The 25,920-nt window shown below is 38.5% G+C and overlaps 1 protein-coding gene across 1 annotated transcript in view; it reads left to right on the forward strand.

Annotated features, from left to right (window-relative positions):
• Positions 1-25,920, forward strand: part of lamc3 (laminin, gamma 3) — a 112,744-nt gene that overhangs the window by 75,139 nt on the left and 11,685 nt on the right. Inside the window, exons 9-15 of the mRNA XM_056241383.1 lie at positions 6,020-6,218; positions 7,282-7,385; positions 11,515-11,748; positions 24,262-24,450; positions 24,650-24,901; positions 25,430-25,583; positions 25,751-25,893. Coding sequence (XP_056097358.1) covers positions 6,020-6,218; positions 7,282-7,385; positions 11,515-11,748; positions 24,262-24,450; positions 24,650-24,901; positions 25,430-25,583; positions 25,751-25,893 — 1,275 coding nt within the window. The remainder of the gene's footprint in view (positions 1-6,019; positions 6,219-7,281; positions 7,386-11,514; positions 11,749-24,261; positions 24,451-24,649; positions 24,902-25,429; positions 25,584-25,750; positions 25,894-25,920) is intronic.

Raw genomic sequence — 25,920 nt, forward strand, 5'->3', positions numbered from 1 at the left:
CTCATCAGCATCCATCAACACCATGGAGTATTTGGAGGTATGCTGCCCTGGCTAATCTACCGATAGATTGCAATTGCTAACGTCATTTATACTCTAAATGAGCTTACTTGATTTGTTAGTGTTTTGAAACCGAGATACATCCGCCATCACTCTTCGTTACTGCGCGAACTTCAGGCGTGTGCATGTGATTGTAACATGCGTGAGGGCTGGCGTGTGCCCGATCTGTGATTGACAGTCAGATCTCACACCCCCCTGCGCTGATTGGACCCGATGATCCGGGAGCTGTGGATTTTTGCAAAACAAATAACACGCTCCAGGTGGAGTTAGAAGCTCTGGTTTTTTTTCTAAAACCACTTTATTTATGTTGTTCTGTCGGATTATAGTGTCGATTTCACTGAATGTGATCAAAAAAAATTTGCCGACGGCAGCTTTAAGAAAAGAATCTTCAAGATTCTTATAATACTAATGCGTCATAAAGTTAGCAAAATATAATGTAAATTAACAAATGGGGGACGAAGATGGGAGTTTATAGAGACCAAACATGCCACACATGATTTTGGTTAACCATAGTCTGAAACATTAACCCATTAGAGTTTACAAGAAAACATACGCCAACATAAACAACATAAAGGAAAATCATGAGATGGGAAAATTAGATACATGTTTATGCATTTCTCAAGTCACAACTCTCTGGAAATTCCTTTGGGGTCGTAAAACTTGTTATCAGTCTTAATGTGTCCTGCAACAGGACACCAGGTTCTGCCAGTGGGTAGGCTTCATTTGTGATGTTAGTTTTGGGGAAAGTTCAACAGACCTTTGTTGGGAGAGTGAGTTTGCTGGATAATTCATTAAATATAATGAATAATTTGTGTGTGTCTGATTGGTCCAGACGCTACAACCTATTAATATTTTGTTTACATCTACCTTGTAAATATATTTTTTGCTATTTTTAAAAAAAGTTTTCACAGGTAAATCAATAACAATTACAATTTTAACAATATTTCAAGTGTAATTTATAAGATTTGTTGTATTTTGAACCCAATCTTTCTTTGTAAAAGGCATTAAGTTAATCATATGGATTTCAAAGTTAAGGATTCATTAGTTTGAATATACATTGAACCAAACACTATAATAACATCTTCAGTTGATAATTCAGTATACTTTATTTTAGACAAAACAGTGACAGTAATGTTTTGGTAGCGACCACATCACATTACAGAATTTTAACTCGCATACTAAAACATGCTAAGATACTAATGATTTGCATAACTGTACAAAAATGTTGTTTATTTCCCCCAAATAAATGATTATTTGTTCCCTTTTGTCACTACCAAAACAATGATGGCATGTTTCGGTCATGACTGTTTCGGTAGTGACAATTTAAGATACTTTTGAGCCTAGTTCAAAGATAACCATCACATGGTTAACTAGCACAGTTCTGGATAGTTGTACACACACAAAAACTAAATTTTATCGAATAACACTCAAAACAACATGATGTCACAACCGAAACTTCACTACATGTTTCGGTAGTGACTGTTTCGGTAGTGACAATTTAAGATACTTTTGAGCCTAGTTCAAAGATGATAACCAGCACATGGTTACCTAGCATTGTTCTGAACAGTTCTACACACATACAAACAAAATGTTATGGAATTACACCCAACAAAGTTTGCTTAATTGCAGAAAAAAGGTGTTTGGTAGTGACCTCCCTTAAAGTTACACACAGATTTTCAGACTTTTGAATATTTCCCTCAAAATGATGGTACCTATCTATAATGAAAGAGAGGCTATGAAAGAGAGGCACACAATAATATTTCTGATCAAAAATGTAGGGGTGTGGTTAAAATCAGTCTCAGCCTATGGACTAAAACACACACTGTTTTGGTAGTGACATGAAAATGCGGGACACATTTTTTTACATAAAGTTTCATGATTTAAAAATAAAATATAAAATAAATGTTTTTTTTTTACTTTACTTTTTAAAAGAAATCAAAAAGATATTTTTAAAAACAACAATGGAAAAAATGTAAAAAAAAATATTTCAATATTTTTGAAATTTAGGGGTGAGGGTTCGGGATAGCCACCTCCCAATTGAAAGTACCCAATAAATGATGATCTTATATAAATTAAGCTTACTTATATTTTAAATATTATTGTAGGATTCAATAGATAATAGAAGGATCTTAGTAAACATCTAAAATTTGAATACTTAAATGCTTTTTAAATGTGTTTTTTGGTTGCTGGTGTCACGATTTCAATGTGTTTTAGTTCTGTCTTGAGATCTTGTTTCCCCCGTCTTTTGTGACTTTTGGTTCAGTCCTGTTAGTTTTCCCGCCATGTCTGATTAGAAATTCCCTGCACCTGTTTTCTGTTAATCATCCCATTAGTCCCTGTTCATTTAAGCCCTGTGTTTTCCCTCAGTGTTTGTTGGTCGTCGTCCGTGTATGGTTGTATGTTTTGAAGTCCTGGAGTTCCTTTCCCTTTGTTTTTGTCTGTTCATGGAAGTTAAGTTTGTAAATAAATACCTATATCGCAAGTTCCGTGTCCTCGTCTTCAGCAGCCTGCTACAACCTGACAGAACGACCAACCCTTACAAAAAGGAAACAGATACCTGACGGTATGGATCCAGCAGTTCTGTTTCTCCTGAACCTGCGCCAAGGAGACCTCACCATAGAGGATTATGTAAGAGAGTTTTGTGAACGCTCTCAGCTGGTGGACTTCAATGATGTGGCTCTAAAGGACTTTTTTAGGATAGGGTTAAATGAACCTATCCGGTCTTGTTTGCCAGGTGGGAAGATTCACTTTTCCCTGGCTCAATACCTAGACCATGCCCTTTGGTTGAGCGGCTCAACTTTGACCGTGGGAGACATCGAGCCTGAGCTTCCCTGCGTAGTTAAGTTTAATTACGAGGTTGATGACTTCACCGATCTTCCTCCTCTCATCGGTCCAGAAGTGCCAGAGTTTCCTTCACCGCTGGTTCCGTCCAGCCCAGCCAAGCCCTCACCGCTGGTTCCGTCCAGCCCAGCCAAGCCCGCACCGCTGGTTCCGTCCAGCCCAGCCAAGCCCTCACCGCTGGTTCCGTCCAGCCCAGTCAAGCCCGCACCGCTGGTTCCGTCCAGTCCAGTCAAGCCCTCACCGCTGGTTCCGTCCAGCCCAGCCAAGCCTGCACCGCTGGTTCCGTCCAGCCAATCCGAGCCTGCCCGCCAGAGCCTGAGCCCGTCGCCTGCCCGCCAGAGCCTGAGCCCGTCGCCTGCCCGCCAGAGCCTGAGCCCGCTGATCCTGCGCCAGAGCCCGCTGATCCTGCGCCAGAGCCCGCTGATCCTGCGCCAGAGCCCGCTGATCCTGCGCCAGAGCCCGCTGATCCTGCGCCAGAGCCCGCTGATCCTGCGCCAGAGCCCGCTGATCCTGCGCCAGTCCTGTCTAGCCCAGAGTTTCCTTTGCCACTGGTCCTGCTTAGTTCAAAGTCCTCGTCACTGCTGGTCCTGCCCAGCCCAAGACTCTCGTTGCTGCCGGTTCCCCCCTGTCCTGTCAAGTTTCCCATTAAAATTTTGGGGGGGCGCCCACCCGAAGGGACTTCACCGCCCTGGCCGCCTGAAGGGCCTTCACCACCGTGGCCGCCTGAAGGGCCTTCACCACCGTGGCCGCCTGAAGGGCCTTCACCACCGTGGCCGCCTGAAGGGCCTTCACCACCGTGGCCGCCTGAAGGGTCTTCACCACCGTGGCCGCCTGAAGGGTCTTCACCACCGTGGCCGTCCGAAGGGTCGTCACCGCCCTGGACGTCCGAGGGTCCGACAGCTCCGCCCTGGACGCCCGAGGGTCCGACAGCTCCGCCCTGGACGCCCGAGGGTCCGACAGCACCGCCCTGGACGTCCGAGGGTTCAACAGGTCAGCCCTGGACGCCCGAGGGTCCGACAGCTCCGCCCTGGACGCCCGAGGGTCCGACAGCTCAGCCCTGGACGCCCGAGGGTCCGACAGCTCCGCCCTGGACGCCCAAGGGTTCGTCTGCTCAGCCCTGGCCACGCCCACGTCCTGCTCCGCCCTGGCCACGCCCACGTCCAGCTCCGCCGTGGCCACGCCCACGTCCAGCTCCGCCGTGGCCACGCCCACATCCAGCTCCGCCATGGCCACGTCCACAGCCGGTTCCACCCCGGTTCCCCAAGCTACCAGCTCCGCCCTGGAGGCTTCCTGTCCCTGCATCACCATGCCCTCGTCAGCCTCCAGGGCGCCCACCCTCCCACCCCTTTGGATGTTGTACGGCGCGAGGTCGCGCCTTCGGAGAGGGGGGGGTACTGTCACGATTTCAATGTGTTTTAGTTCTGTCTTGAGATCTTGTTTCCCCCGTCTTTTGTGACTTTTGGTTCAGTCCTGTTAGTTTTCCCGCCATGTCTGATTAGAAATTCCCTGCACCTGTTTTCTGTTAATCATCCCATTAGTCCCTGTTCATTTAAGCCCTGTGTTTTCCCTCAGTGTTTGTTGGTCGTCGTCCGTGTATGGTTGTATGTTTTGAAGTCCTGGAGTTCCTTTCCCTTTGTTTTTGTCTGTTCATGGAAGTTAAGTTTGTAAATAAATACCTATATCGCAAGTTCCGTGTCCTCGTCTTCAGCAGCCTGCTACAACCTGACAGCTGGACAGTAGTTTGCACCAATTCTGTAGAATGACCCACATCTAACACGGATGGATCTCTAACTGTCGCGATAATTTAAAACTCTCCTGATATTAGAGTAACAATTACAGAAGAATAAAATAAAGCATATTGTTACCTTTTGTAGCTTGGAAGGGTGCAGTTTGAGCAGATGTTTTATACCATCATCACTGTCCCCGTCACCGCTCATTTTCAACATCTTCAAAATCAGTATTCTGATCTTCTTCATCAGATCCACCATCAAGTGACAGTGACACTAATATTTAATTGTGTTCAGTACTTGCTCTGCAGTAAATCACTGAGCCATTTCAAGTTTTGCTGATGATACTTCCCATTCTTTTTGTTTTCTGCCTGCAGTAACTATGAGTGAAACTTCACTTCATTGTGTTTTAGTCATTGCCACCTTGTTGAATTGGACTTATTCAGTCATCAAAGATTAAATTATTGTTGTGCAGAAAAAAATATACCTACACTGTTACACACCTCGAGCCGTTAGTGACCCTATACAACTTTTACAAAAAAAATGAATGGGAAAACAGGCATTATTTTATTAAATTATTGTTTATATTTATAATGAATTGCTTGAAGAATACTAAGAAGGTTGATGTCTAACTTTAAAAAATGATTAAGGAGGAGGGTAGTGAATGACGTCACAGGTCACTATAGACCCGAGGTATGCATTTAAGGATTCGAATGTGCCAGCTACTTAACATCCAGTCTGGCTTTTTTTAGAATACAGATTTATTCAATGGAGATGACTATGAGTTTCAAAAGTTTAGGGATTTAGGCCTAACAGTAGGTTAATAAAAGCAGAAATTTTGTCATTTCTCTCTCTCTCTCTCTCTCTCTCTCTGCGTGTTTGTTTATATACAGTATATATATATATATATATATAGCACAGCATGGGGTTCTTTGAAGTCTTGTTAAAGCTCTTTAATGAGGCAGGAGGATATGAGTGGCAATTAAGATCGTCCTCTTACACTCTCTTGCATATAGAGATGTACAGACACCATGAGATCAGTGAGATCCAACCTTCTTTTTTTCTCTAAACCAGAAGAACAATCCACTTCCTTATGTGAACAGAATTTTTTTTCCACCTATTATATTTTTACAGTTGTCATCCGTCACGGTGTTTATCTTTGGTAATCGGGTTGTTTCAGCTCAGTAGCTGGTGTAATGTGCTGGTAATCTGTAGGTTGTGAGTTTGTGTTCCAGAAAATTCTGTGCTGCCCTTGAGCAAACCACTTAACACAATTCACAGCCCAGCTGTTGCTACCAGATAACTTACACTCATGTTTGCTTAATCACACAATGGTCATATACAAATTGGAATATGCATTGGCATTTTTAAAATGTTTTATCTTTATATTGCAGATAAATATCTGGGGAACATGTTGTTAAGTTACGGACGGACCCTTAGCGTGACATTTACAGCTGAGCTGGAGGAACTCTTGCCCAGAAGTGTGACCGTGTTGCTGGGGGGCTCTGGAATATTGGTTTCTACTGATTTGTACTCTAAACAGGATCCTTATTCCCCACTGGAGAAGACACCCATCAACACCTTCACTCTCAGGTGTGTGTGTGTGTGTGTGTGTGTGTGTGTGTGTGTGTGTGTGTGTGTGTGTGTGTGTGTGTGTGTGTGTGTGTGTGTGTGTGTGTGTGTGTGTGTGTGTGTGTGTGTGTGTGTGTGTGTGTGTGTGTGTGTGTGTGTGTGTGTGTCTGTGTGTGTCCGTGTGTGTGTGTGTGTCCGTGTGTGTCCGTGTGTGTGTGTGTGTCCGTGTGTGTGTGTCCGTGTGTGTGTGTGTCCGTGTGTGTGTGTGTGTGTGTTATTCCCCACTATTCACTTACACGTGGCCAGATTATTAGTATTCAAGCTGCAATGTTTTCAAGTTTTAGCTGTAATTTTAGGCACAAAATGAAGAAACAATGTATTTATCATTGATTTATCACAGGACTGCACTACATGTTTAGATATATAATATATAGAAATATGTATGTGGTTGTTCTAATGGAAGTGTAAGCACCTTCACTGCTAAATGCTAGATATTACAGCAATAGTACATCCTTTTCCACCGTTTCCATTTAGTGCTGACAACTTGTGAATTGGTCACCAACTAAAAGCATCTTAATACCAGGTGGAAACAGGGCTATGCTATAGGGATTGCTAAAAATAGGTGTTCTTTTGTGTTTTCGGAGGAATTTCAGTTTCCATGGCAGACTGAAACATTTGTCCATTGAGACCACATGGCTTATTATCAAGTCTTTTTTTTTAAATTCTAATTGTGTGAATAACATGAATAAAAAATACAAAAAAATTGTGGTTTTACTTGGAAGGCTAACCTGAAGGTTTTTTGTTCATGGCAGCTTTTTCCTTTGCATTTATTGTTTTGACAAGTACTGTCCTACCAGAGTGACAAGAAAATGGATAAAAATGTTCCCATGATTCATTCATTCATACAGAGACATTCCTAATTGCATTGACTTAAATTGACTAGACCTGGTGTGCCTTAATGAAGAGCCTCGGTTTTTACGTAAAATAAAGTCTAAGGGACAATGTTTTCTCTAGATAAACACTAGTTATCGTAGCAGACACAGTCACGTTTCTAACTATTATGTTTCTGCTTTCTGGTTTCCAGGTTAACAGAGAAGGACGTAATTCCATCTATAGCCTCATTTGAGTTTCTCCGAATGCTTTACAATCTAACTGCTCTACACATCAGCAATGCAGGGGGCCAGAACTGTAAGTCATTGTTTATATATGTGTGCACATTTATGCAAATATATAAGGAAAAGACTGGCACTGAAATGCAATCAATTGCAGACTAAAAGAAATTGATTTAAAACAGCGAAAGGAAGTATTATATTGGTAGTATGGACTGTACTGTATTCACAGCGATTGAGAGGAGCCTTTAACTTTGGCCATGCCCCTGCCAATTCTTTCCTGGCCTGTGATTATTTAGTGATGGCATTCATTGTGACATGATTTCTGTGCTGTTTAGATTGAATTGAAAAAAGGGCTTCATTGAGAGATGTGCAGTGATGTGCTTAATCAACGTGCCAAGTAGAAAGCATCACATAGTGGAATACACAGTATAGCTGAGTGAATTATAGGTGTGAATGTTCTTCATTGTGGCATGAATTCATCGTTTTATTTTTCAAAATGTCAATCACCATATATTGTTTTGAACAGATCAAAAGATCGACATAGAAAAAATAATGTAATGATGGGTTTGCTTTTCATTCTGGAAAATTTACAACGGTAGCTAATGAAAAGCAATGTCATGAGTGTATTGCATTTAACATTGCTCCTGTGTAATGATTGTGATAGTGATTTATTAAATATAATTCTAAATGAATGAATAAATGAAATAATTTATATATAAAATAATTCTAAATATCAATATAGTGCCTACATTTTTAACTTCTATAGATTTAATAAATAAATATCACATACAAAATTAAAACAGACACAATAAAACTCCCATTTACATAAGTTAAACATTTTGAAGTCCAATTTTTAGACTGGAGCAGAACAGAAAGCAGCAGACATCTTCCCTCAGCAAAAAGTAAGGAGCTGTAAAAAAAAAGAAGAGAAAATTACTATAAGAGGAACCTAAACTGCATAATATACCTGCCAAGCTGCACTTACAAATACATTAAGAATGAATGCTGCAATATTTGAGTCTGAGACAAACAGTTTGATTTTGTATGATTCTACGGAGGAACACTGTGAATATATTTTCTCTCACTCATACTCTCTGTCTCTCTCTCGTCTGTTTTCTTCATCAAAAGAAGTAAATTACAGCTTACCAAAGAGCATAATTATTCCTCTACCACGTCCTGCACTGGCAGGTCTTCTTATTGATTCTTAGAAACTGGTGTGCTGAAATAAGTGCAGGTGTTTGAACTGCTCTCCCTTTCTTCTACAATGTGCACATGATAATCAGTTTGTCTGTATATGAACACGCAAGTACAACTGCCGGTATCTCTCAAAAAAACATTGTTCTTCCTGGCCATGTCCTGATATGAAAGTTAAGATGATGGGACTCTGAGACCCTGGAGAAGGAGAGAGTTCAGGTAAGAGAATCTTGATCTGTGTACAGCCTCCCTCTATCACTATTTATTAGGCGGCATTGGATCCCTGAGAGAAACAAAGACCCACTCACCTTCACCATATTCCACCTCTCCCCACTCAGCCCTTATTGATTAATTCATTCCTTGTTCATTTATTCATACAGTGATCAAAGATTCTATCTGCTTGCACCCAGTGGTCCTGATGTCAGTCTGTGTGTAAGCAAAGGTGAGAGAGAGGCAGAGGGGAGCTTTAGCAGGCAGGCTATGCAAGCTACATCGTGAGGGCAATTACAAGTGGACGGGACACCGTGATTTCACATTCAGTGTAGCTTCATTGTGCAATGCTCTTCCCAAATCCATCAGAACGGCTAAAACCTTCTTTACCTTCAGAGGGGAAAAAAACACAACTCTTCCACGAGCACTTTACTGATAATGGTTGATGCACTATTCTTATTACTAAAAAAACTCAATACATCTCAATACATTTCTCAATACATTTTACTGTTATGGCACTTCTTTGTGCCCCAAGGATTGGAAGCATGATTATTTCATTTCCTTTTATTTTATTTATTTATTTACACTATAACCATTTGAGGTAAGATTTGTTTATATTTTTTGAAAGACTTCAAAATTACAGCAAAACATATGTCAGGGTTATGTTTGTTTCTAGTTTGGTTACCCTGTTCTGTTCATGTCTGAGTTTGTTTTCTTGTAATCAGTTAATTAGTTGCATGTATATACTGTAAGCCCTCAGTTTCTGTCTATTCTTTGTCATGCTTTAGTTAACCTTACGGGTATGTGGTATGTTTCTCCTTGTTGATTCTCCAGTTTATTGTTTGGATATCTCCTTCGTCGTGCGCTTTAATACAGCCACAGCTTGTGACAGTTATATTGTTCATTTAACCCTTTGATGCACAACATGGGTCTAAATAGACCCGACTGAGTTTTCATTTTCTATATCTTTGCAAGAAATTAATTTCATCATTCAGTATTCCAGGTATTCCTCAATTAACTTGTTTTAGATCATTACAAATCCTTATTTAAATTTTTCCTTTCTTACTTTTCGAATAAAAATCGTTTTTGTTTCACTACCCTTCTAATGCGCAACATGGGTCTAAAAAGACCCGTATTCATGTTTCTTTGCTGAATATTTGAAATAAATATATTTTATCATTTATTAATCCAGGTATTCATTAAATATCTTGTTTTTGATTTCCACAAATCATTATTTTTATTTTCCCTTTCTTACTTTATAAACAAACACGGTTTTTGTATTTCTACATCAATTTTACACACATGGGTCAAAAATGACCCATATAGGAACCTTTGATATTTATAAATAGTATAAATATATTTACTGCAGAAAACTATTCACCTGCCACACATTTCAAAATTCAACACGGCTGCTTTTGTATATTTCATGCATGTAAGTTTTATTTAATACATTTTTTGTCACAGAAAATATTTGATATTTTGTGAAAGACATCTAGATATAGCCTAAAATTTGAACGTTTAGGCTAAGGTTACCTTGACCTTAAAATCCATTACTAGTGCAAAAGAGAAACATGTCCAATACTATTAGCTAGCTTGCGGTCGACATATTTTATTTTATCTAATGTTAGCTAGGTCAACAAAATAAAAGTTGCGATAGAAAGTTATATATACAAGTATTATATTGGTGCTGTTGGGCAGAAACCTTACCTGGGCAGTACCTCCATATTAATTTTTATTTGTGGTCATAAATCAATGCTATCGGTCACATAAGCTGTCGTGTGGTGGCGTTCTGGTGCACTATGGCTGCTGTCGCATCATCCGGGTGGATGCTGCACATTGGTGGCGGGGAGATCCCCCCTACAGTTGCACTACACTACAGTTCAATTTCAGTGTTATCGGTTATATGTGTGTTATGCGTGACAAAGTGGCCAATAAACATATTTCAAGTGTTACAGTAAATGTGTTGATCTAAACAACTGTGACAATGGTTATTTTAACAAAAAGTTTTCTTTATTCTTTTGTTTTATCACGTTTGCATAGATGGGTCATTTTAGACCCATGTGTGTAAACTTGATGTATTTACACAAAACCTAGGAAATATTAAAATATGAATTTGTGATAATTGAAAACAAGATATTTTGAATATTCATAAATCATGAAATTTATAGATCATGAAATAGAAAATGCTCAAATAAAGTGATTTCAAAAGGTGAAACAAAAAAATGCCGAGCCATGCATGAAATAACATAGGAAATGAATACGGGTCTTTTTAGACCCATGTTGTGCATTAGAGGGGGTATCCATAGCTTGCGCATCAAAGGGTTAATATTAATAATGAAATATTTATATTAATAATTAAATATATTATTAAAAATATATATATATTACAATGTAATTTATTCTTGTGATGGAAAAGTTGAATTTTCAGCATCATTACTCCAGTCTTCAGTGTCACATGATCCTTCAGAAATCATTCTGATATGATCTGATTTGGTGCTCAAGAAACAGTTTTATTATTAAAAATGTTGAAAACCATGATACATTACTTCATGGATCTTTGATGAATAGAAAGTTTAAAAAAAAAAAACATTTATTTCAATTTGTTGTTGTTGTTGTTGTTGTTACAATGTAAAGAAAAAATACTGTCACTTTTGATCAATTTAATTCCTTGCTGAATAAATGACTCAATTTCTTTACAAAAATATTTCTGACCCCAAATTTTTTAATGGTAGTGTGTGTATTTATTTGTTAGTAGGTTGTACAAATATTGTAGGTAATGTATATGCTTTTCTTGTTTTCAGACACCTCTCAACTCTCCAGGGTAACCCTTGAATCTGCAGACCAGACAACCTACCAGCCTGATGTGGTTCCACATGCTCCATGGGTGGAGGTGTGTACTTGTCCCACAGGATTCACAGGGCTGTTCTGTGAACTCTGTGCTCCTGGATTCACCAGGGAGACTCCTAATGGTGGACCCTTCTCCCCATGTATACCTTGCAACTGCAATCAACATGGGACCTGCCATCCTGAGACAGGTTGGGAGTGTGTTTGTTTATTAGCATGCAGTCTGTACACAGCTTCCATGCATGATGTCTTCAAATGATACATACCGTTTCCCCATCATAACAATGTTCCTTGAATCCAAGTCAGTTGTGGCAGCCAGCTTGGTATCGCCTCTGAGCAGATATTTTCTATGTAGATACCAGTAGCTCACTTTACGACTTAAAATAGTCTAGAAAATCTGAAAATATTTTGTTGCAGAATGCTGAACACATTTACAATTTATTATTGATTCAATTTATACAAAAGTATGGGTAACACTATAATTTAGGGTCCAATTCTCACTATTAACTAGTCGGTTATTAGCTAGGATATTAGCTGTTTATTAGTACTTATGAAGCACATATTAATGAATTATTCTGCATGAGCATGACCATATTCTACACCCCTTAATCCTACCTAATTCCTACCCAATAGCTAAACTTAACTATCACCTAACTAACTATTAAAAAGCAGTAATTAGGATTTTTCTTTTTAAAGAAACTGGCACTTATTCATCCAGGATACTAATTTCCTATGATTTATCATGCAAGTGTCAGATGTGGCTTTTTCTTGTAGCTCTTCCTAAAGGCCAGCAGCATCTTCTTTTGACTGTGGCAGATAAAGCTGGTGTTAGTGTGTGCTGTTCAATGAAGCTTCAAGCACCAGGGGTCTCTTTCTCAAACTACAAACTCTCATGTACACTTCTGTCACTGTGCTGGTTAGATCGTGTTTGCTTTGTTCTTGTGTACGGAATAGCCTTCATCTCTCATAAAAACAATATAATGACGTGAGAAAAATGTGTTTGTGTTGGGCCATTTATAAACCGAAATTTAATTTGAAAATATACAGTGACTTACAAGAAATGAATGTGTAATTACTACTTTAACAAGTAAAAAAGACATGGTTCTGCTGTTTCCACAGTTCATTAAGCAGAACAACCATTTTAAAATGTGCTAATAATAAGAGAAGACTCTTGAATACCAAATCAGCACATTAGAAGGATTTTAAGGATTATATAACACATGCATCTATATCATATATAACGTATATAACAAGTATCTTTTACTCACCAAGGCTGCTTTTAACTGATCAAAAGTACAGTAATATTTTAATATATTTAAAACTGCAATTTATTGCTGGGATGGCAAGCAGCCATTACTCCATTACATAACATTTCTTATTATCATCAATGTTGAAAAAATGTGCTGCCTAATGTTTTAAAATATTTTTTATTCGAAAATTCAAAAGGAAAGCATTTATTTGAAATAGAAATCTTTTTTAACATTATAAATGCTTTTACTGTCACTTTTAAACAATTGAATGCATCCTTGCTAAATAAAAGTATTAATTTCTTTCTTTCTGTCAAACAAACAAACAAACAAAAACTTACTGACCCAAAACTTTTGAACTGAAGTGACTATAATTTTTAAATATCTAAAAATAGAAAACATTTATTTTAAACAGTAATAATTTTAAACTGTAAACATGTTTTTGATTGTATTTTGATTAATTAAATGCTACATTTGATGAACAGAAGGACGCATTTCAAAAACAATGTCTTAAGTGTTTCAAATTTCAAACTTTTGAATGGTTGTGTAATAGACGTACAAGTACAGCTCATATCTCTTCTAGATAAAAAAAGAGGTAATCCATCTATCAAAAAAATATGATTTGATCTTTTATCTTAAAGATAGAACTTCTATTCCTACAGCCACCATATAGACCGCTACAATTTCTCCCATTCATTTAAGTGGTCTGCTTATACTGTCTCTGACTATAGGCTTCCAAACAAATTTTTATACCTCCAGCACAATCACTCAAATGTTCCTCTTACAATCCTCTTCTTGTTCCTGTCATTTTCTGTATTGCTTCCCCTTGTTCCTCTCTCACTTTTTCATTCCTCCTCTTGTTCTTTCCGTGACCCTATTAGCAGAATGGCAGGCTGTCTTTCTGTACGGGGTAGATAGAGTTCACGCTCGCTACTCTTTCCTCTATTAGACCTGCGAGCCAGCCACCGACTAATTAATTGTAATGTCGATTGCACAACAAAGAGTGTTTATTTGTGTCTGTCTCCTTTCAGCGACGACTCCTGGCATGGATTTGAACGTTTGTCCTCCCATCTTTCTTTCTCTCTCTCTCTTTGTCTGTCTCTCTTTCACACTGATGAGTAATTTCACTCTCTTAATATGCGGCAAATTAAACCTCCATCGTTCTTATTATGAGCGTAATGTGTGATTAGTTTGGTACAAGTCTTTAACATTACAAATTAATGTCAGACATGACTTTATCTACCACTTGAGGTAGGCAAAAGGTTGAAGCAGAGTGAGAGTATGCGAGAAAAAGGGAGGGAATGGAAGGAAGAAGGAACTAGGGAATCAAAGCAATAGGAGATCAAGGGGGGCAAAAGATCGAACGAAAGTATGCACAGGAAATCTCCAACTCCCAGGAGAAAAGGAGGAGCCCACTCCTTTTATTTATTTATGAACCTGTTTAACTTCAAAGCAGATTTTGCCCAAGTCACAGCGGGTGCTGTTCATTGCCATTTAGCTGCTTAAATATTTTCCAGGTTCGTAAATAGAACTAGGCCCGCATGGGGTCCCCGCTGAAAAGCAGCACGCTTATCATTATTAGCATATGCATACGTCACTCTTCACTTTTCTCTGCACCAAAAACTCAGTGTGTTTTAATCTAATTTCCTATTAGTAAGCCTAATTTTGTTTTGTTAGTCCTTTGAGCATTGATTTGATTTCATTCCCGCTTCAGAAATGGTTAGTTCGCTGACAGGCCACGCCCCTTTGATTTATTATTTCCAAGTGAGAGGGTGTTTCTCACGGTAATTGTAATTGGCTGTTAATTGGTTATTAGTCTTGTCACTTAGCACATGTGTTGTTTGTTTGGTCAGAGATAAGAGAGGAGGGAAGCTCGCCTCTTCGGGCTGAAACCAGTGGTGCTTTGTAATTGTGATATATTTAAAGTCTACCCGTTTGTGTCATTTCTATTTTCCTGCGAGCAATACAACAGATTGTAAAATGTTAATATTTGTGGTGGAAAAATGGAACTGTGGCACAGTGTTGTGCTGCAAGGCTAATGAAGTCAAGCATATGTCCTTCGGATGCACATATATTTTGCGTGCGTGTGTTTTCTGGTCTCTTTCTTGAGTGCTTTTCCTGACCGTGTTAATTTAAGGGATCCCATCCATAAAATTAGGCGGAGAGGGCTTGTATTTGTCTTGGGAAAATGAGGGAAAGAACAGAGAGAGCAGCAGAAAAAGAGTAGGTTTCTGAGAACGGGGTTTTCATATAAATGTATATTAACTGTCTGGAACAGTCACAGAGTGTAATAGCATTCATATCTCACCCTAGTCCATTGTGTCTTTTTAATTTTCTTTCTCTCTGCATCCTTTGCGAAGTAGATGTGCATTTGTTTTAGATCAGTAAATATAGCAAAAACAATTAATTACTTTATACTGCATAAAACACCATATAAAAATAACATCCATCTATTTTTCCTAGCAAAGGATGTTTGTCTGAAAATGTACTTAATTAAAACCAGCAAACAAAGAAGAAAAACCACACAGAGTCCCACACGCTTGTACAAAGAGAGTTGAATGGTCACCTCAGACTTAGATATATTCTTAGATCCACATGTTATACGATGTGCAGTGTTCAAATGTGTTTTAAAATGTGTTTTATAATGGTTAGTCATACATTTAAAGGTGCTGTAACTTTTCTTCTAAAATGAATCCTTTTTTTATTGCCTGTGTGTGAAGGGGTTGTAATCAAACATTACAATGATCCACTTGTCGGGTTTTGCTATTACCTCTGAAGGCCAGTATTCCTATTTCTATTTGAAGTCTCCAGGTCGGATTTTCTGCGAAATCCATCGGATGTGACGTGCATGCGCGCTCCCGAGCCTCTCTCCTTTTTATATACAGTCTATGCGACGGCACTGCGGCTGACGACATGGAGTCTGATAACACCCAAAAACGACCTGCCTCCAGCACAACACAAACTCCACATAAACATAAAAAACAAAACAAAAATGTATCTGCTGAAGCTCGTCAGGCCAAACGTGAATCGGATCGACTTGGGACGAAAACACGGATCAACATCGGCAGAGCGTTTGAATTATGGAGAGACCTCCGCTATTTTTATTGTGATAAATTACAAGTTTTCAGATATGCTGAAATAATGGTAAACTGTAATGAAATAGCAAGGTAAACTACAACATACAAGGCTTGGGCGGTATCCAAATTTTGATACCGTCAAACCTCCTCCCTATTTTACCGCGGTATACGGTATTACCGCGTGATAATTCAAAATTATGACATAAGGCTCAGAAGGCATCACCAAACTGTTGGTTTGAGCAGGGATGAGTCACAATTTTCGAATATTTGATTTTATTATAGAATATGGAATAGGTTGTGGGATTATTGTCTAAAAAAAATCCCCATGTTTTCCGTTCTGATGCGGTGGTGACACGTTCAACCAGAGGGTGGCGATGCCAATAATGCATCTAAAAGCTGTCAATCAACTCTCAGACAACAGGAGAAGATGCACATTGTCTCACACCAGAGCATGCGAGCGGAGTGGTAATATTTCCTCCAGAGCAGAGAGCGCATTTCTGAAGATCCCGCGCCGCGTGCTCAGTCCACTCAGCGTCGCGCGCTCAGAACGCCCGCAGTGACATGCTGGTTAGAAAACATGTGAAGTAGGGCTGCCCGTGCACGACTAAAGGTTTTTTTTTCTAGTTGACTAGTAGTAGTTGATTTAAGCCATTAGTCTAATCACATATTTATATTGATTAAATTACTTAAATATATATAGGAGAGAATGCTAAACCATAATGAGCGTTTTCGTAATATATTGCCTATTCTGCATCTCAAAGCACGCATAAAGCTTGCCACAAAGAACCGGCAAAAGTAATTATAATGCATGAAACATTTGAATTGTTTATTAATGAAAAACTTTCTATGTCAGTGGCTGCACAGATAAAGTTTACGATGCAGACTCTCATCTTCGCAGTAGTGAACGCGCATAGAGAGAAATGCACACTTCATATGAATTAGCCTACACAGAGAGCAGCCCATTTCTTTTAGTTTTTAATTGTTTTGTTTAAAAGTAGACATTTCAAGCTTACTATATATATACACTTCTCAGATATTTAAGGCATCTATCTTATACGCTGAGTTTCGTTTTTTTAGGAGACGCGCTCCAGTTCACGCGCCGGTGCCTCCGTGTCCGGCTTATATTGTCTAATATATATGCTTTTATTTATTACTCCAGGCAATTCGTTGATGAAACATTGATTAAAATTAAGATACAATTTATACAAAACGAAATTCACTTTAAAGAAAGGCTTTCTACAAAACGAAAGCCTCTCACGGAGACTTCAGATGCCCCAACACCTGCGATGAGACGACTCGACGCCGGCGAAATGTTATGCCCTAAATTAATACATGATGATTAACTAACTATATTCTTCTATGTACATTTCTGAAATGCACTTTCTGTAAAGCTGCTTTAAAACAATATGTATTGTGAAAAGCGCTATACAAATAAATTTGAATTGAATTGAAAACAAAATGTAATAAGTGGTCAAAAATCATGTCTGACCCATTCCAAATGTTTTCCGATATTGGGCATCTTATCATCCTATCTTATTCATCTCATGCAGTTTCCTTTTCATATAATCAACATAGATGAAATAAAAAAATAACAACATTATATTATTAAACATAAATATGAAAAGAAATACGTTTTTTTTTTTACTTATAGCCTATTTAAGTGTCACACCGCTCCGCTGTATAGCTGTGTAGCCTACATGCATGTGTGTGTGCATATGGTGGAGGGGTGCGATTTTCGAATAATAATCAAATAATACCAGGCGATCTTCAAATATTATTTTTGCTTGAAATGCCCATCCCTGCCAAACTGCAGAAGTCGTGTTCTTCTTCGAGACCAGGTCACTCGGTGCGCAACTTGCCATCTTTCCCCCTCTCTCCCCCACTCTTTCTCCTCCACACTGTCACGTGATGACAACCACACATAAGCATTTTTAGCCATTAAATAAATTATATTTAATATTTAATCCTTGTCTCCTATATAAGTGCATTGGATTTTTTTTATGACGGTATGACGATATTGAAACTGATACCGTTGCTATTTTTAGATCCCGCGGTATACGATATTACCGTATTACCGCCCAAGCCTATACATAAGACATGAAATTAATACAAAAGACTGTTCCAGGATAACAAAAAGTAGGTGCTTTAGGATGTGACTTTTATTTTATGGACTAGATCTACTGTCTAACGTCACTCATCCCACTACTATCATATTGTTTATAATACACATTTCCAGACACGTTCAGTACAGTAATGTTACTTCCTACGATCTTACTGTTACACTGAAATTGTTCAGTCTTCACTAACCGTTTTCGTTATCATATTATACATTCACCTATGTTGACATTGCTGATTGTGAAAGATACACGAATAGTTAGTGAAATGCCTTATGCTAGATAACACCACATGTCGGCTAAATGCAGTCAATGTAACGTTATCATGGTACGAGCATGGAGCATTAGTTCAACGTCAAGCTGATAAAAGTAGCCTATTATTGTAACGTTGCAGTGGGAGTTTACATGAGTTTCCAGCATGTTGTGTGATGCTTTCTCCGGTGTGTTGAAAGTCTCAGTGTGTCCGTGTACCATGAGTGCTCGCTCTTGTGTTCGAGCACGCGCAAGAGCACGAGCGCTCTTGTAAAAATTGGTTGCAATCTGAAACATCACCGATAGGCCGCTAAAAAATACATATAGCACCTTTAAATGGCTGTTTTTTTTAAATGTTCTATTCTGAATTTTTCTCTCTCTGTCCCTACTGTCATTGATCCTATAGTGAAGCATACCTTATAAAAGGAGGTGAAAAAAAGATAATGAAAGGTCAAGGGAAAATAACTGGAAGATATTATGTAGTGAGAAAAGACAACTGTGTTTGTCATAGAAAATGTGCAGTCTATTTTTCAAAATAGTGAGCACACATCTTCAAGTGAAAGATTGAAGGAATAGTTTTCATTTTTTTTAATAGAAAGTTCAGAAGAACCACATTTGCTTGAAATATAATCTTTTGTAACCTTATAAATGTCTTTAATGACTTTTCAATCAATTTAATGTTTCCTTTCTGAATAAAACAATTAATTAAAAATAATTTAAAACAAAAAAAAATTACTGACCCCAAATTTTTGAATGGTGTCTATAAGATTGCTTAAGACAAAACAGTAAATGGTAAAACAAAGCATACATGAAGACATACAAAACTCTTAAATAAATGTTTTTTCTTAATTAAGCAACAAAAAAAGTATCTGGCTAACCATCTGGAGCCTCCTAAATGAAAATGCTACAGTCTTATTAGCTCTATAAAGTATGTAGACCAAACTGTAATAAATATTCTAAAGAGCTCGACCGCGTTATGACTGATGTAGTCCGACAGGTACCGGGGGTCTAGAGCGCCCTTTTCCCAAAGGACAGCCGCAGGGATGGGTCCTTTTCATGCCTCTGTTTTTGGAAAGAGAGGGACGCCTTTATTGTTACTCTCATTCTTTCACCCCTCTCAAAGAGTCAGGAAGGGCCCATGTGGAGGTTCTGACATTTAGCCTCCCTGAAGAAGTGAATAATTCAGAAAGAAGAAAGGTACAAATGTCAGGTGCTGGGAATAAACTTGCCTGAAGAAATGCAAGATTTCAAATAAAGACATTGATATGATAATCCCAGCAGACCTCTGGCCATGATATCATCCTGTTTTGCATAGCAGCACAGATGAGTCTGTGCACATTTAGGATTCTGATTTGAATATAAAATGAACCTGGCCTCTTTTGTGACCATTAATTGAACATAATGTAACATCAACTTGATTAATCTTGATTGATAAGCCAATAAATATGGACTCTCTGTGAGAGAATGTTAAACTGATATCACTGATATATCACTATCAGTCGTGAAGCAGTTTAAGACTTTTGGTTCAAAATGCAAATGAATGCAATTTCCAAGCCAGAAGCTTTTGATCTGTGCACAGGGAAGTGGTTGTTTCTCTCTCTCTCTCTCTCTCTCTCTCTCTCTCTCTCTCTCTCTCTCTCTCTCTCTCTCTCTCTCTCTCTCTCTCTCTCTCTCTCTCTCTCTCTCTCTCTCTCTCTCTCTCTCTCTCTCTCTCTCTCTCTCTCTCTCTCTCTCTCTCTCTCTGTGTGTGTGTGTGTGTGTGTCCTGGTAAACCCTACATTATGGGGACAAACTGTCCCCACAAAGATGCCAATTTCCGAAGTCCTTGTGGGGACATTTTTTGGTCTGCCAGTCAATAGCTGCCACATCTGTCTCATATTACCATAAGGGCAACTTTAACATCCGCCGAGGCCGACAGACAGATGGTAGCAAGCATTTCTTTTACACTCAAACAGAATTAAATGTAACCTCTCTCACCTTCCCGTTCTCCCTCCTGTCTCTCTCTTTATACCTTTGTGACCAGGTGTAACTGGCTCTTTGTGCTGAAAAACATCATGTGATTAATCATTTCAGCTGTATTGCACACATTCTCATCACAGTTGCAATGCTGACAGGAATGTCATGTCATCATCAAGCGCTCAGTTATGATTTGAATGAATCTGGTCCAAAATTTTCCATCAACCTGTTGCCTTTGGATTGCAACATGACTGAGGTGACAACACAACTGAAATGTGAATTTGGTCACACACACACAAAAAAAAATCTTTAATGTTGTCTCAGTTAATGAGTTTGAATATATTGTTTGAAAATCTTACATTTAGTTCACTCAAAAAGAAAGATCATTTCTCATCCTCACATTCTTTCTTCCATAAGACCATAAAAAACACACAATATTTTCCATGCAATTAAAATAAATGGAGAAATAAATAAATAGGAAAAAAAGGATGCTAAATCACCATAAAAGTATCATAAATATGGTCCATGTTGTGTACTGTAATCCAAGTCTTCTGACTTCATAAAAAGACCAAATTTTTCTTGTTTTGGTGCTTTTTGTCCCAGACATAGCAGTGTACAAAAAAAATTGCTCTGCATTGTGTTGTGTTGTTGCTGTGTGTCCTCTGTTTTGTTGTGTAAGAGAGTGGTATTGATCTTTGTGATAGTTCAAGTTTGTCTTGGTGAAGTGATATATGGAGCGGTGGTTCTTTTAGTAAGACCGAGTTCATTTTGTTTCCTCCTGGTCAGACCGACACAGACACATATGCTTACGCACACACACTGTGTTCCCAGACCTCCCAAAGACTGAAAATAAAATGCCTTCTAAATCTAATTCAGCAGAACAAATAAACAGAGGAAGAGGAACATGGCCGAACCCAGCTGCTTATAAAATCAGACAAAAAAACAAAAACCCAGACACCCCTACCGTCTTTCTTTAAAGACTCCAGACTTCCTTATGAACTAAGGTGCTTTTCATTGAAGTTATCACACACTGGTTCCCGTTATTGATCTCTCAGTCCATCTATCTGTTCTTCTCTGCCTCTTGCTCTTTTCTCTTTTTTTCTCTGTCTCTGATTTGGATCTATTAACGGCAGTCAAAATCTCTTATATCACAATGATGGTACACTGGCTTATAAGGCAGTATGTGTTCCAAGATGTGCGTGTGTGTGTGTGTGTGTGTGTGTGTGTGTGTGTGTGTGTGTGTGTGTGTGTGTGTGTGTGTGTGTGTGTGTGTGTGTGTGTGTGTGTGTGTGTGTGTGTGTGTGTGTGTGTGTGTGTGTGTGTGTATAGACTTAAATGTGTGTATATGTGTGTGTGTGTGTGTGTGTGTACATACAGTGTGTACAATTCATATACTTTATTCACAAATATAGCACATTAGCATTATTCTTTTTTATATTGGTCAAAAATATGTTTTCCTTTTACATTTTATTACTGTTATTACAACACACATTGGTCACAGTGTGTGATGTTGTTGAGGTCTCTTCTGAAGCTTTAAAGGAGACAAATGTGAGAGTGTTGGAGTTTTTTGTCTCAAGAGACAGTGTGAGAAGCAGGAGACTCGAGCAGAAGTCTCCATTTGATGTTAAAGTATATTCCTGTCTAGGAGAAATATTTGAGATGTTAAATAGATCTAATTTTTGATTTTTCTTCCTTCTGAGTAGTCTCAATCTCATTCATCCACACAAACACAACATGCATTGCCATTGAAGATACATTTAAACTAGTAACCCTTGACAGCATGCATGAGTTCAAGTCCCAGCTAAAGGTCCTTTCCTGCTCCTGTTCCCTTCTTGCCTTTCCCAATGTCCCCTGCATACTATCCTGTCCATTAAAAGTGAAAAACCCCAAATCTAATCACAAAAAAAGAGAGAGGGAAAGAAAAAGAGAGAAAGAAAGAGAAAGAAAGAAAGAGCAATCTCTAAGCAATAAAACATTTTTATAATGGCGTCTTGAAAGAGATTACAGCATAGAGATCTCCCATGTTTCTCATAGCCCTTTCTCATTTTGGACTCTTTTCTCCCAGAACTTTCTCAGGTCTCATTACTGTTATTTCTCTCAAGGCATTTTAGAAGAAACATCTACGACACTGTTGATATTAAAATGAGAGATATATGAGAATCACAACTGTCTCATGAGCTTAGAAAGAGCAACTTCTGGGCAATAAAATATTCCTATAATGGAGTTTTGAAAGAGATTGCAGCAAGGCAATAAAGAGATCTTCTGTTTCAGATAATTTCTCAGGTCTCTTTTGTCTACTTTTATTTCTCCTAAGGAATTTTAGGAGAAATATCTGAAACACTGTTGATACTAAATAGAGATATATAGAGATATAGAAGAATCACAACTAAGTCTCCTGAGATTAGAAAAAGCAACTGAGCAATACATTTTCCCTCTGGGTTATTTCTATCTTCTCTCGTTGCTCTAAGACACCCAACTATCTCTCTCAGTGAAACCTTATTAAATCTATTAGTGTTAACCTGGCAAAATCTCTCAGTGGCATTTAGTGATTTTGAGGGACAGCAGGAGTCTGAAGTCTTTGTCCTTAAATGATAATGATGTGATTACCCGATTGATAGGTGTAAATTAGCCATCACACAGAGAGCCAGCCCAGTATCTCCACACGACCTCACTGACAGACAGACCGAGTTGTTTTTCACCATCAATTTACACTGCTCAGAATAGTGTGCTTTTATTCAACCATCTGCATGTCTAAATCATTTATTAGCACGTTTCTGAAGGTATCTTTTGCATAGAACTTCTTTAACGCTAACTTTTTATCATTGATTTCTTTCTGTTTTTGTCGTGATTTGTCTCTGAACTGTCTCAATACAATAGAGAACTCCAGCGTTAGGGCTGATATTCAGTTCAGTCGTTTTAGAGGTTTTCCCTGGAATGCATGTTAAGAGTGTTAGAGTCTGTTATTTATGGTGTTATTTTCTTTGATCTTTCTGGGTTTTAGTCCTTCAGGAAGCTGCTTTACTATTCATCTCATGTCCTCTACATATTTCATACACAAAAAGGTCAAGAATGAGGTTCTTTTAACATGAATATACTACATATAAAAGTCGAATAATCTGATAGATAGAAGAACATGTATCTGGAGATTTTGTTTGAACTTTGTTTTTCTTATTGGTAAAAAGAATAAATAATCATAAATGATTTGAATTGAGTTCTTACTACTGAATCATAAATAATCATAAGCTTTTGAAGGCAGATACGTTTGGACAGTCTTATAGCTTCAGTAATGTGGTTTTAGAGCAAATACACTCAAGCTGCATAGTTACAGACTGGTCACATCACTCTCTTTCTCTCTCACACACTCACACACTTTATATGTAATGGTATATTGCCATCTGCTGTTTTAGATGGGTAGTGCACTGTTTTTTCTTAACAGTGGAGGGGTGTGTATAAATAAAATAAATAAAAGATTTAATATAATTTTTAAATATTTATCGTATTTTTTATGATAAAATTATACAAAAAGTATTTATAATTGTATATATTGTTTGTAAAAAAAAAATATATATATATATATATATATATTTATAATACTATTATTTTCTAAGGTGTAGAATTTATTTATTTTTTATGTTTTATATTTATTAATTTGTATTACTTATATCATGTGTATTCTTCTTTATTAAGCATGTGTGTTTAGTAAATCTCCACTTGTGTGTCTCTGTGAAAACTGTCAGGGCATGTGGACAGAATCCAAATGGAGCCGAGTGTTTTGCCCAATGGCATATTTTGGCTTGTTTTTGTGCTGACACTGGCAGCGTTGAACTGCTTGTCTGAGCTGATAAATTGATACGTGATGCTCACACCCTGGTGTTTCTGCGGTGAGCCAGAAAGCCGTTTGAGTTTGTTTGCTTTTGTAGAAACTTATTGTATTCATGCAGTTTCAGTGTGTTCGTGTGCAAGGCTCAGTGAATCTGATGATTGAATATATGCGCTTCTCATCAAAAGAGGACCATATTTTTGTTGTATAAGCTATCTTTGTGTGTATTTTATTGCAGGTGTGTGTGACTGCACAGACTTCACCACCGGCCGTTATTGTGAGCGTTGTGAAGATGGTTACTATGGCAATGCACTGACTGACAGCTCAGGCGACTGCTTACCTTGTCCTTGTCCAGATCGCACCACCTGCGCCCAGGTGACAGAGACGGGGGACGTGGTTTGTACCAACTGTCCGACAGGCCAAAGGGGTCAGTTGCAGTCAGTTTATGTGCTATTTGCATAATTCATCACAAATACTCAGTTCAGCATTAATAAGTAAATACATTCGTTGTTGAAGTACATTATGCACTCACTGTAAATAAATGTACATTTAGTCATTTAGCAGATGCTTCTATCCAAAGCACAAACACAAAGAGCAACAATAAATGGATTTTAATGGATTCCCAGGTGTACGGTGTGAATTGTGTGAAGATGGTTACTATGGAAACCCTCTGGGCTGGGGTGGCACAGTGCAACTGTGTGTGATGTGCGAGTGTAATGGGAACGTGGATCCCAATGCTGTGGGCGTGTGCGATCACATGACTGGACGCTGTCTGAAATGCCTTGGACATACGACTGGGGACCATTGTGAAAAATGCAGATCAGGTTACTACGGCAACGCTTTGGCCAAGGACCTCAATCCAGAGCGAAAGTGCAAACGTGAGTGTCATCTAAAACATGAATGTGGCACACAATGAAGACATTTGATTGTTGATTTCGGGTGTGTATAGTCACTACAGGAAGTATTAATGTGTATCAAGAGCTTTTGCCTACTTTGTCCCATAAGGACAGTGTAATCTGAAATGACCTACAATGTGAAAATCAGCCAATGGCTTAATAAATATACTGCATAGTGCCTTAATGCAAATGTAAAAAAGTAAACTCAAAGGAGTAGGAGACAGAAAGTACCATTAGCTCTGTATAAAAACTATAGAACTCAGTGGTGCTTTGAGACTTCAAAACTGATATTAAATTGTTTTTGAGATGTTCAGCAACATCAAGCATTTTATCCTTCAAAAACTTTGTTGCATGCCTCATTAGAATGAAGACATTAAAAAAACATTTTGTGCATGATCTATACAACATTCATCATTATGTGGGTGAGAATTTTTGTAACTCATAAAACAAATTGGTGGCATAACTTTTTGTGTATCTTGCATCGTAAGGTTGTAAACTTCTGTTTCTCAGCTTGTGCCTGTAACATGGCTGGGACATCAGGTTCCCTGAATGACTGCCATCCGGACACAGGAAATTGTGTTTGCCTGAGTCATGTGACCGGAAGAGACTGTGGACAGTGCGAATCTGGCTACTTCAACCTGCAGCCAGGCTTGGGCTGTGAGATGTAAGTTTTGGGATATGTCTGTCTGGCTGTCTGCCTGTCTGTCTGCATGTCTATCAACCTTTCTGTCTGCATGTCTATCAGCCTGTCTGCATGTATGTCTGTCTGCCTGTTTATCGGCCTATAGACTAAATTGCATAAATTCTGCATTCTCTTTTTCTTTTCTATAGGTGCAACTGCAATCCCATTGGCTCCTCCTCTTCAGCATGTCATCCAGTCACAGGACAGTGCATGTGTCGAACAGGTGTATTGGGGGTGTCATGTGACACTTGTCGAATGGGATTCTTCGGTTTCTCCTCTAGAGGCTGCAGAGGTAAGTGTCACTGAACACACAATTGTC

This window comes from Rhinichthys klamathensis, unplaced genomic scaffold (assembly GCF_029890125.1).
Source record: "Rhinichthys klamathensis goyatoka isolate OS25496 unplaced genomic scaffold, OSU_Roscu_1.1 h1tg000639l_1, whole genome shotgun sequence".
Lineage (NCBI taxonomy): Eukaryota > Metazoa > Chordata > Actinopteri > Cypriniformes > Leuciscidae > Rhinichthys > Rhinichthys klamathensis.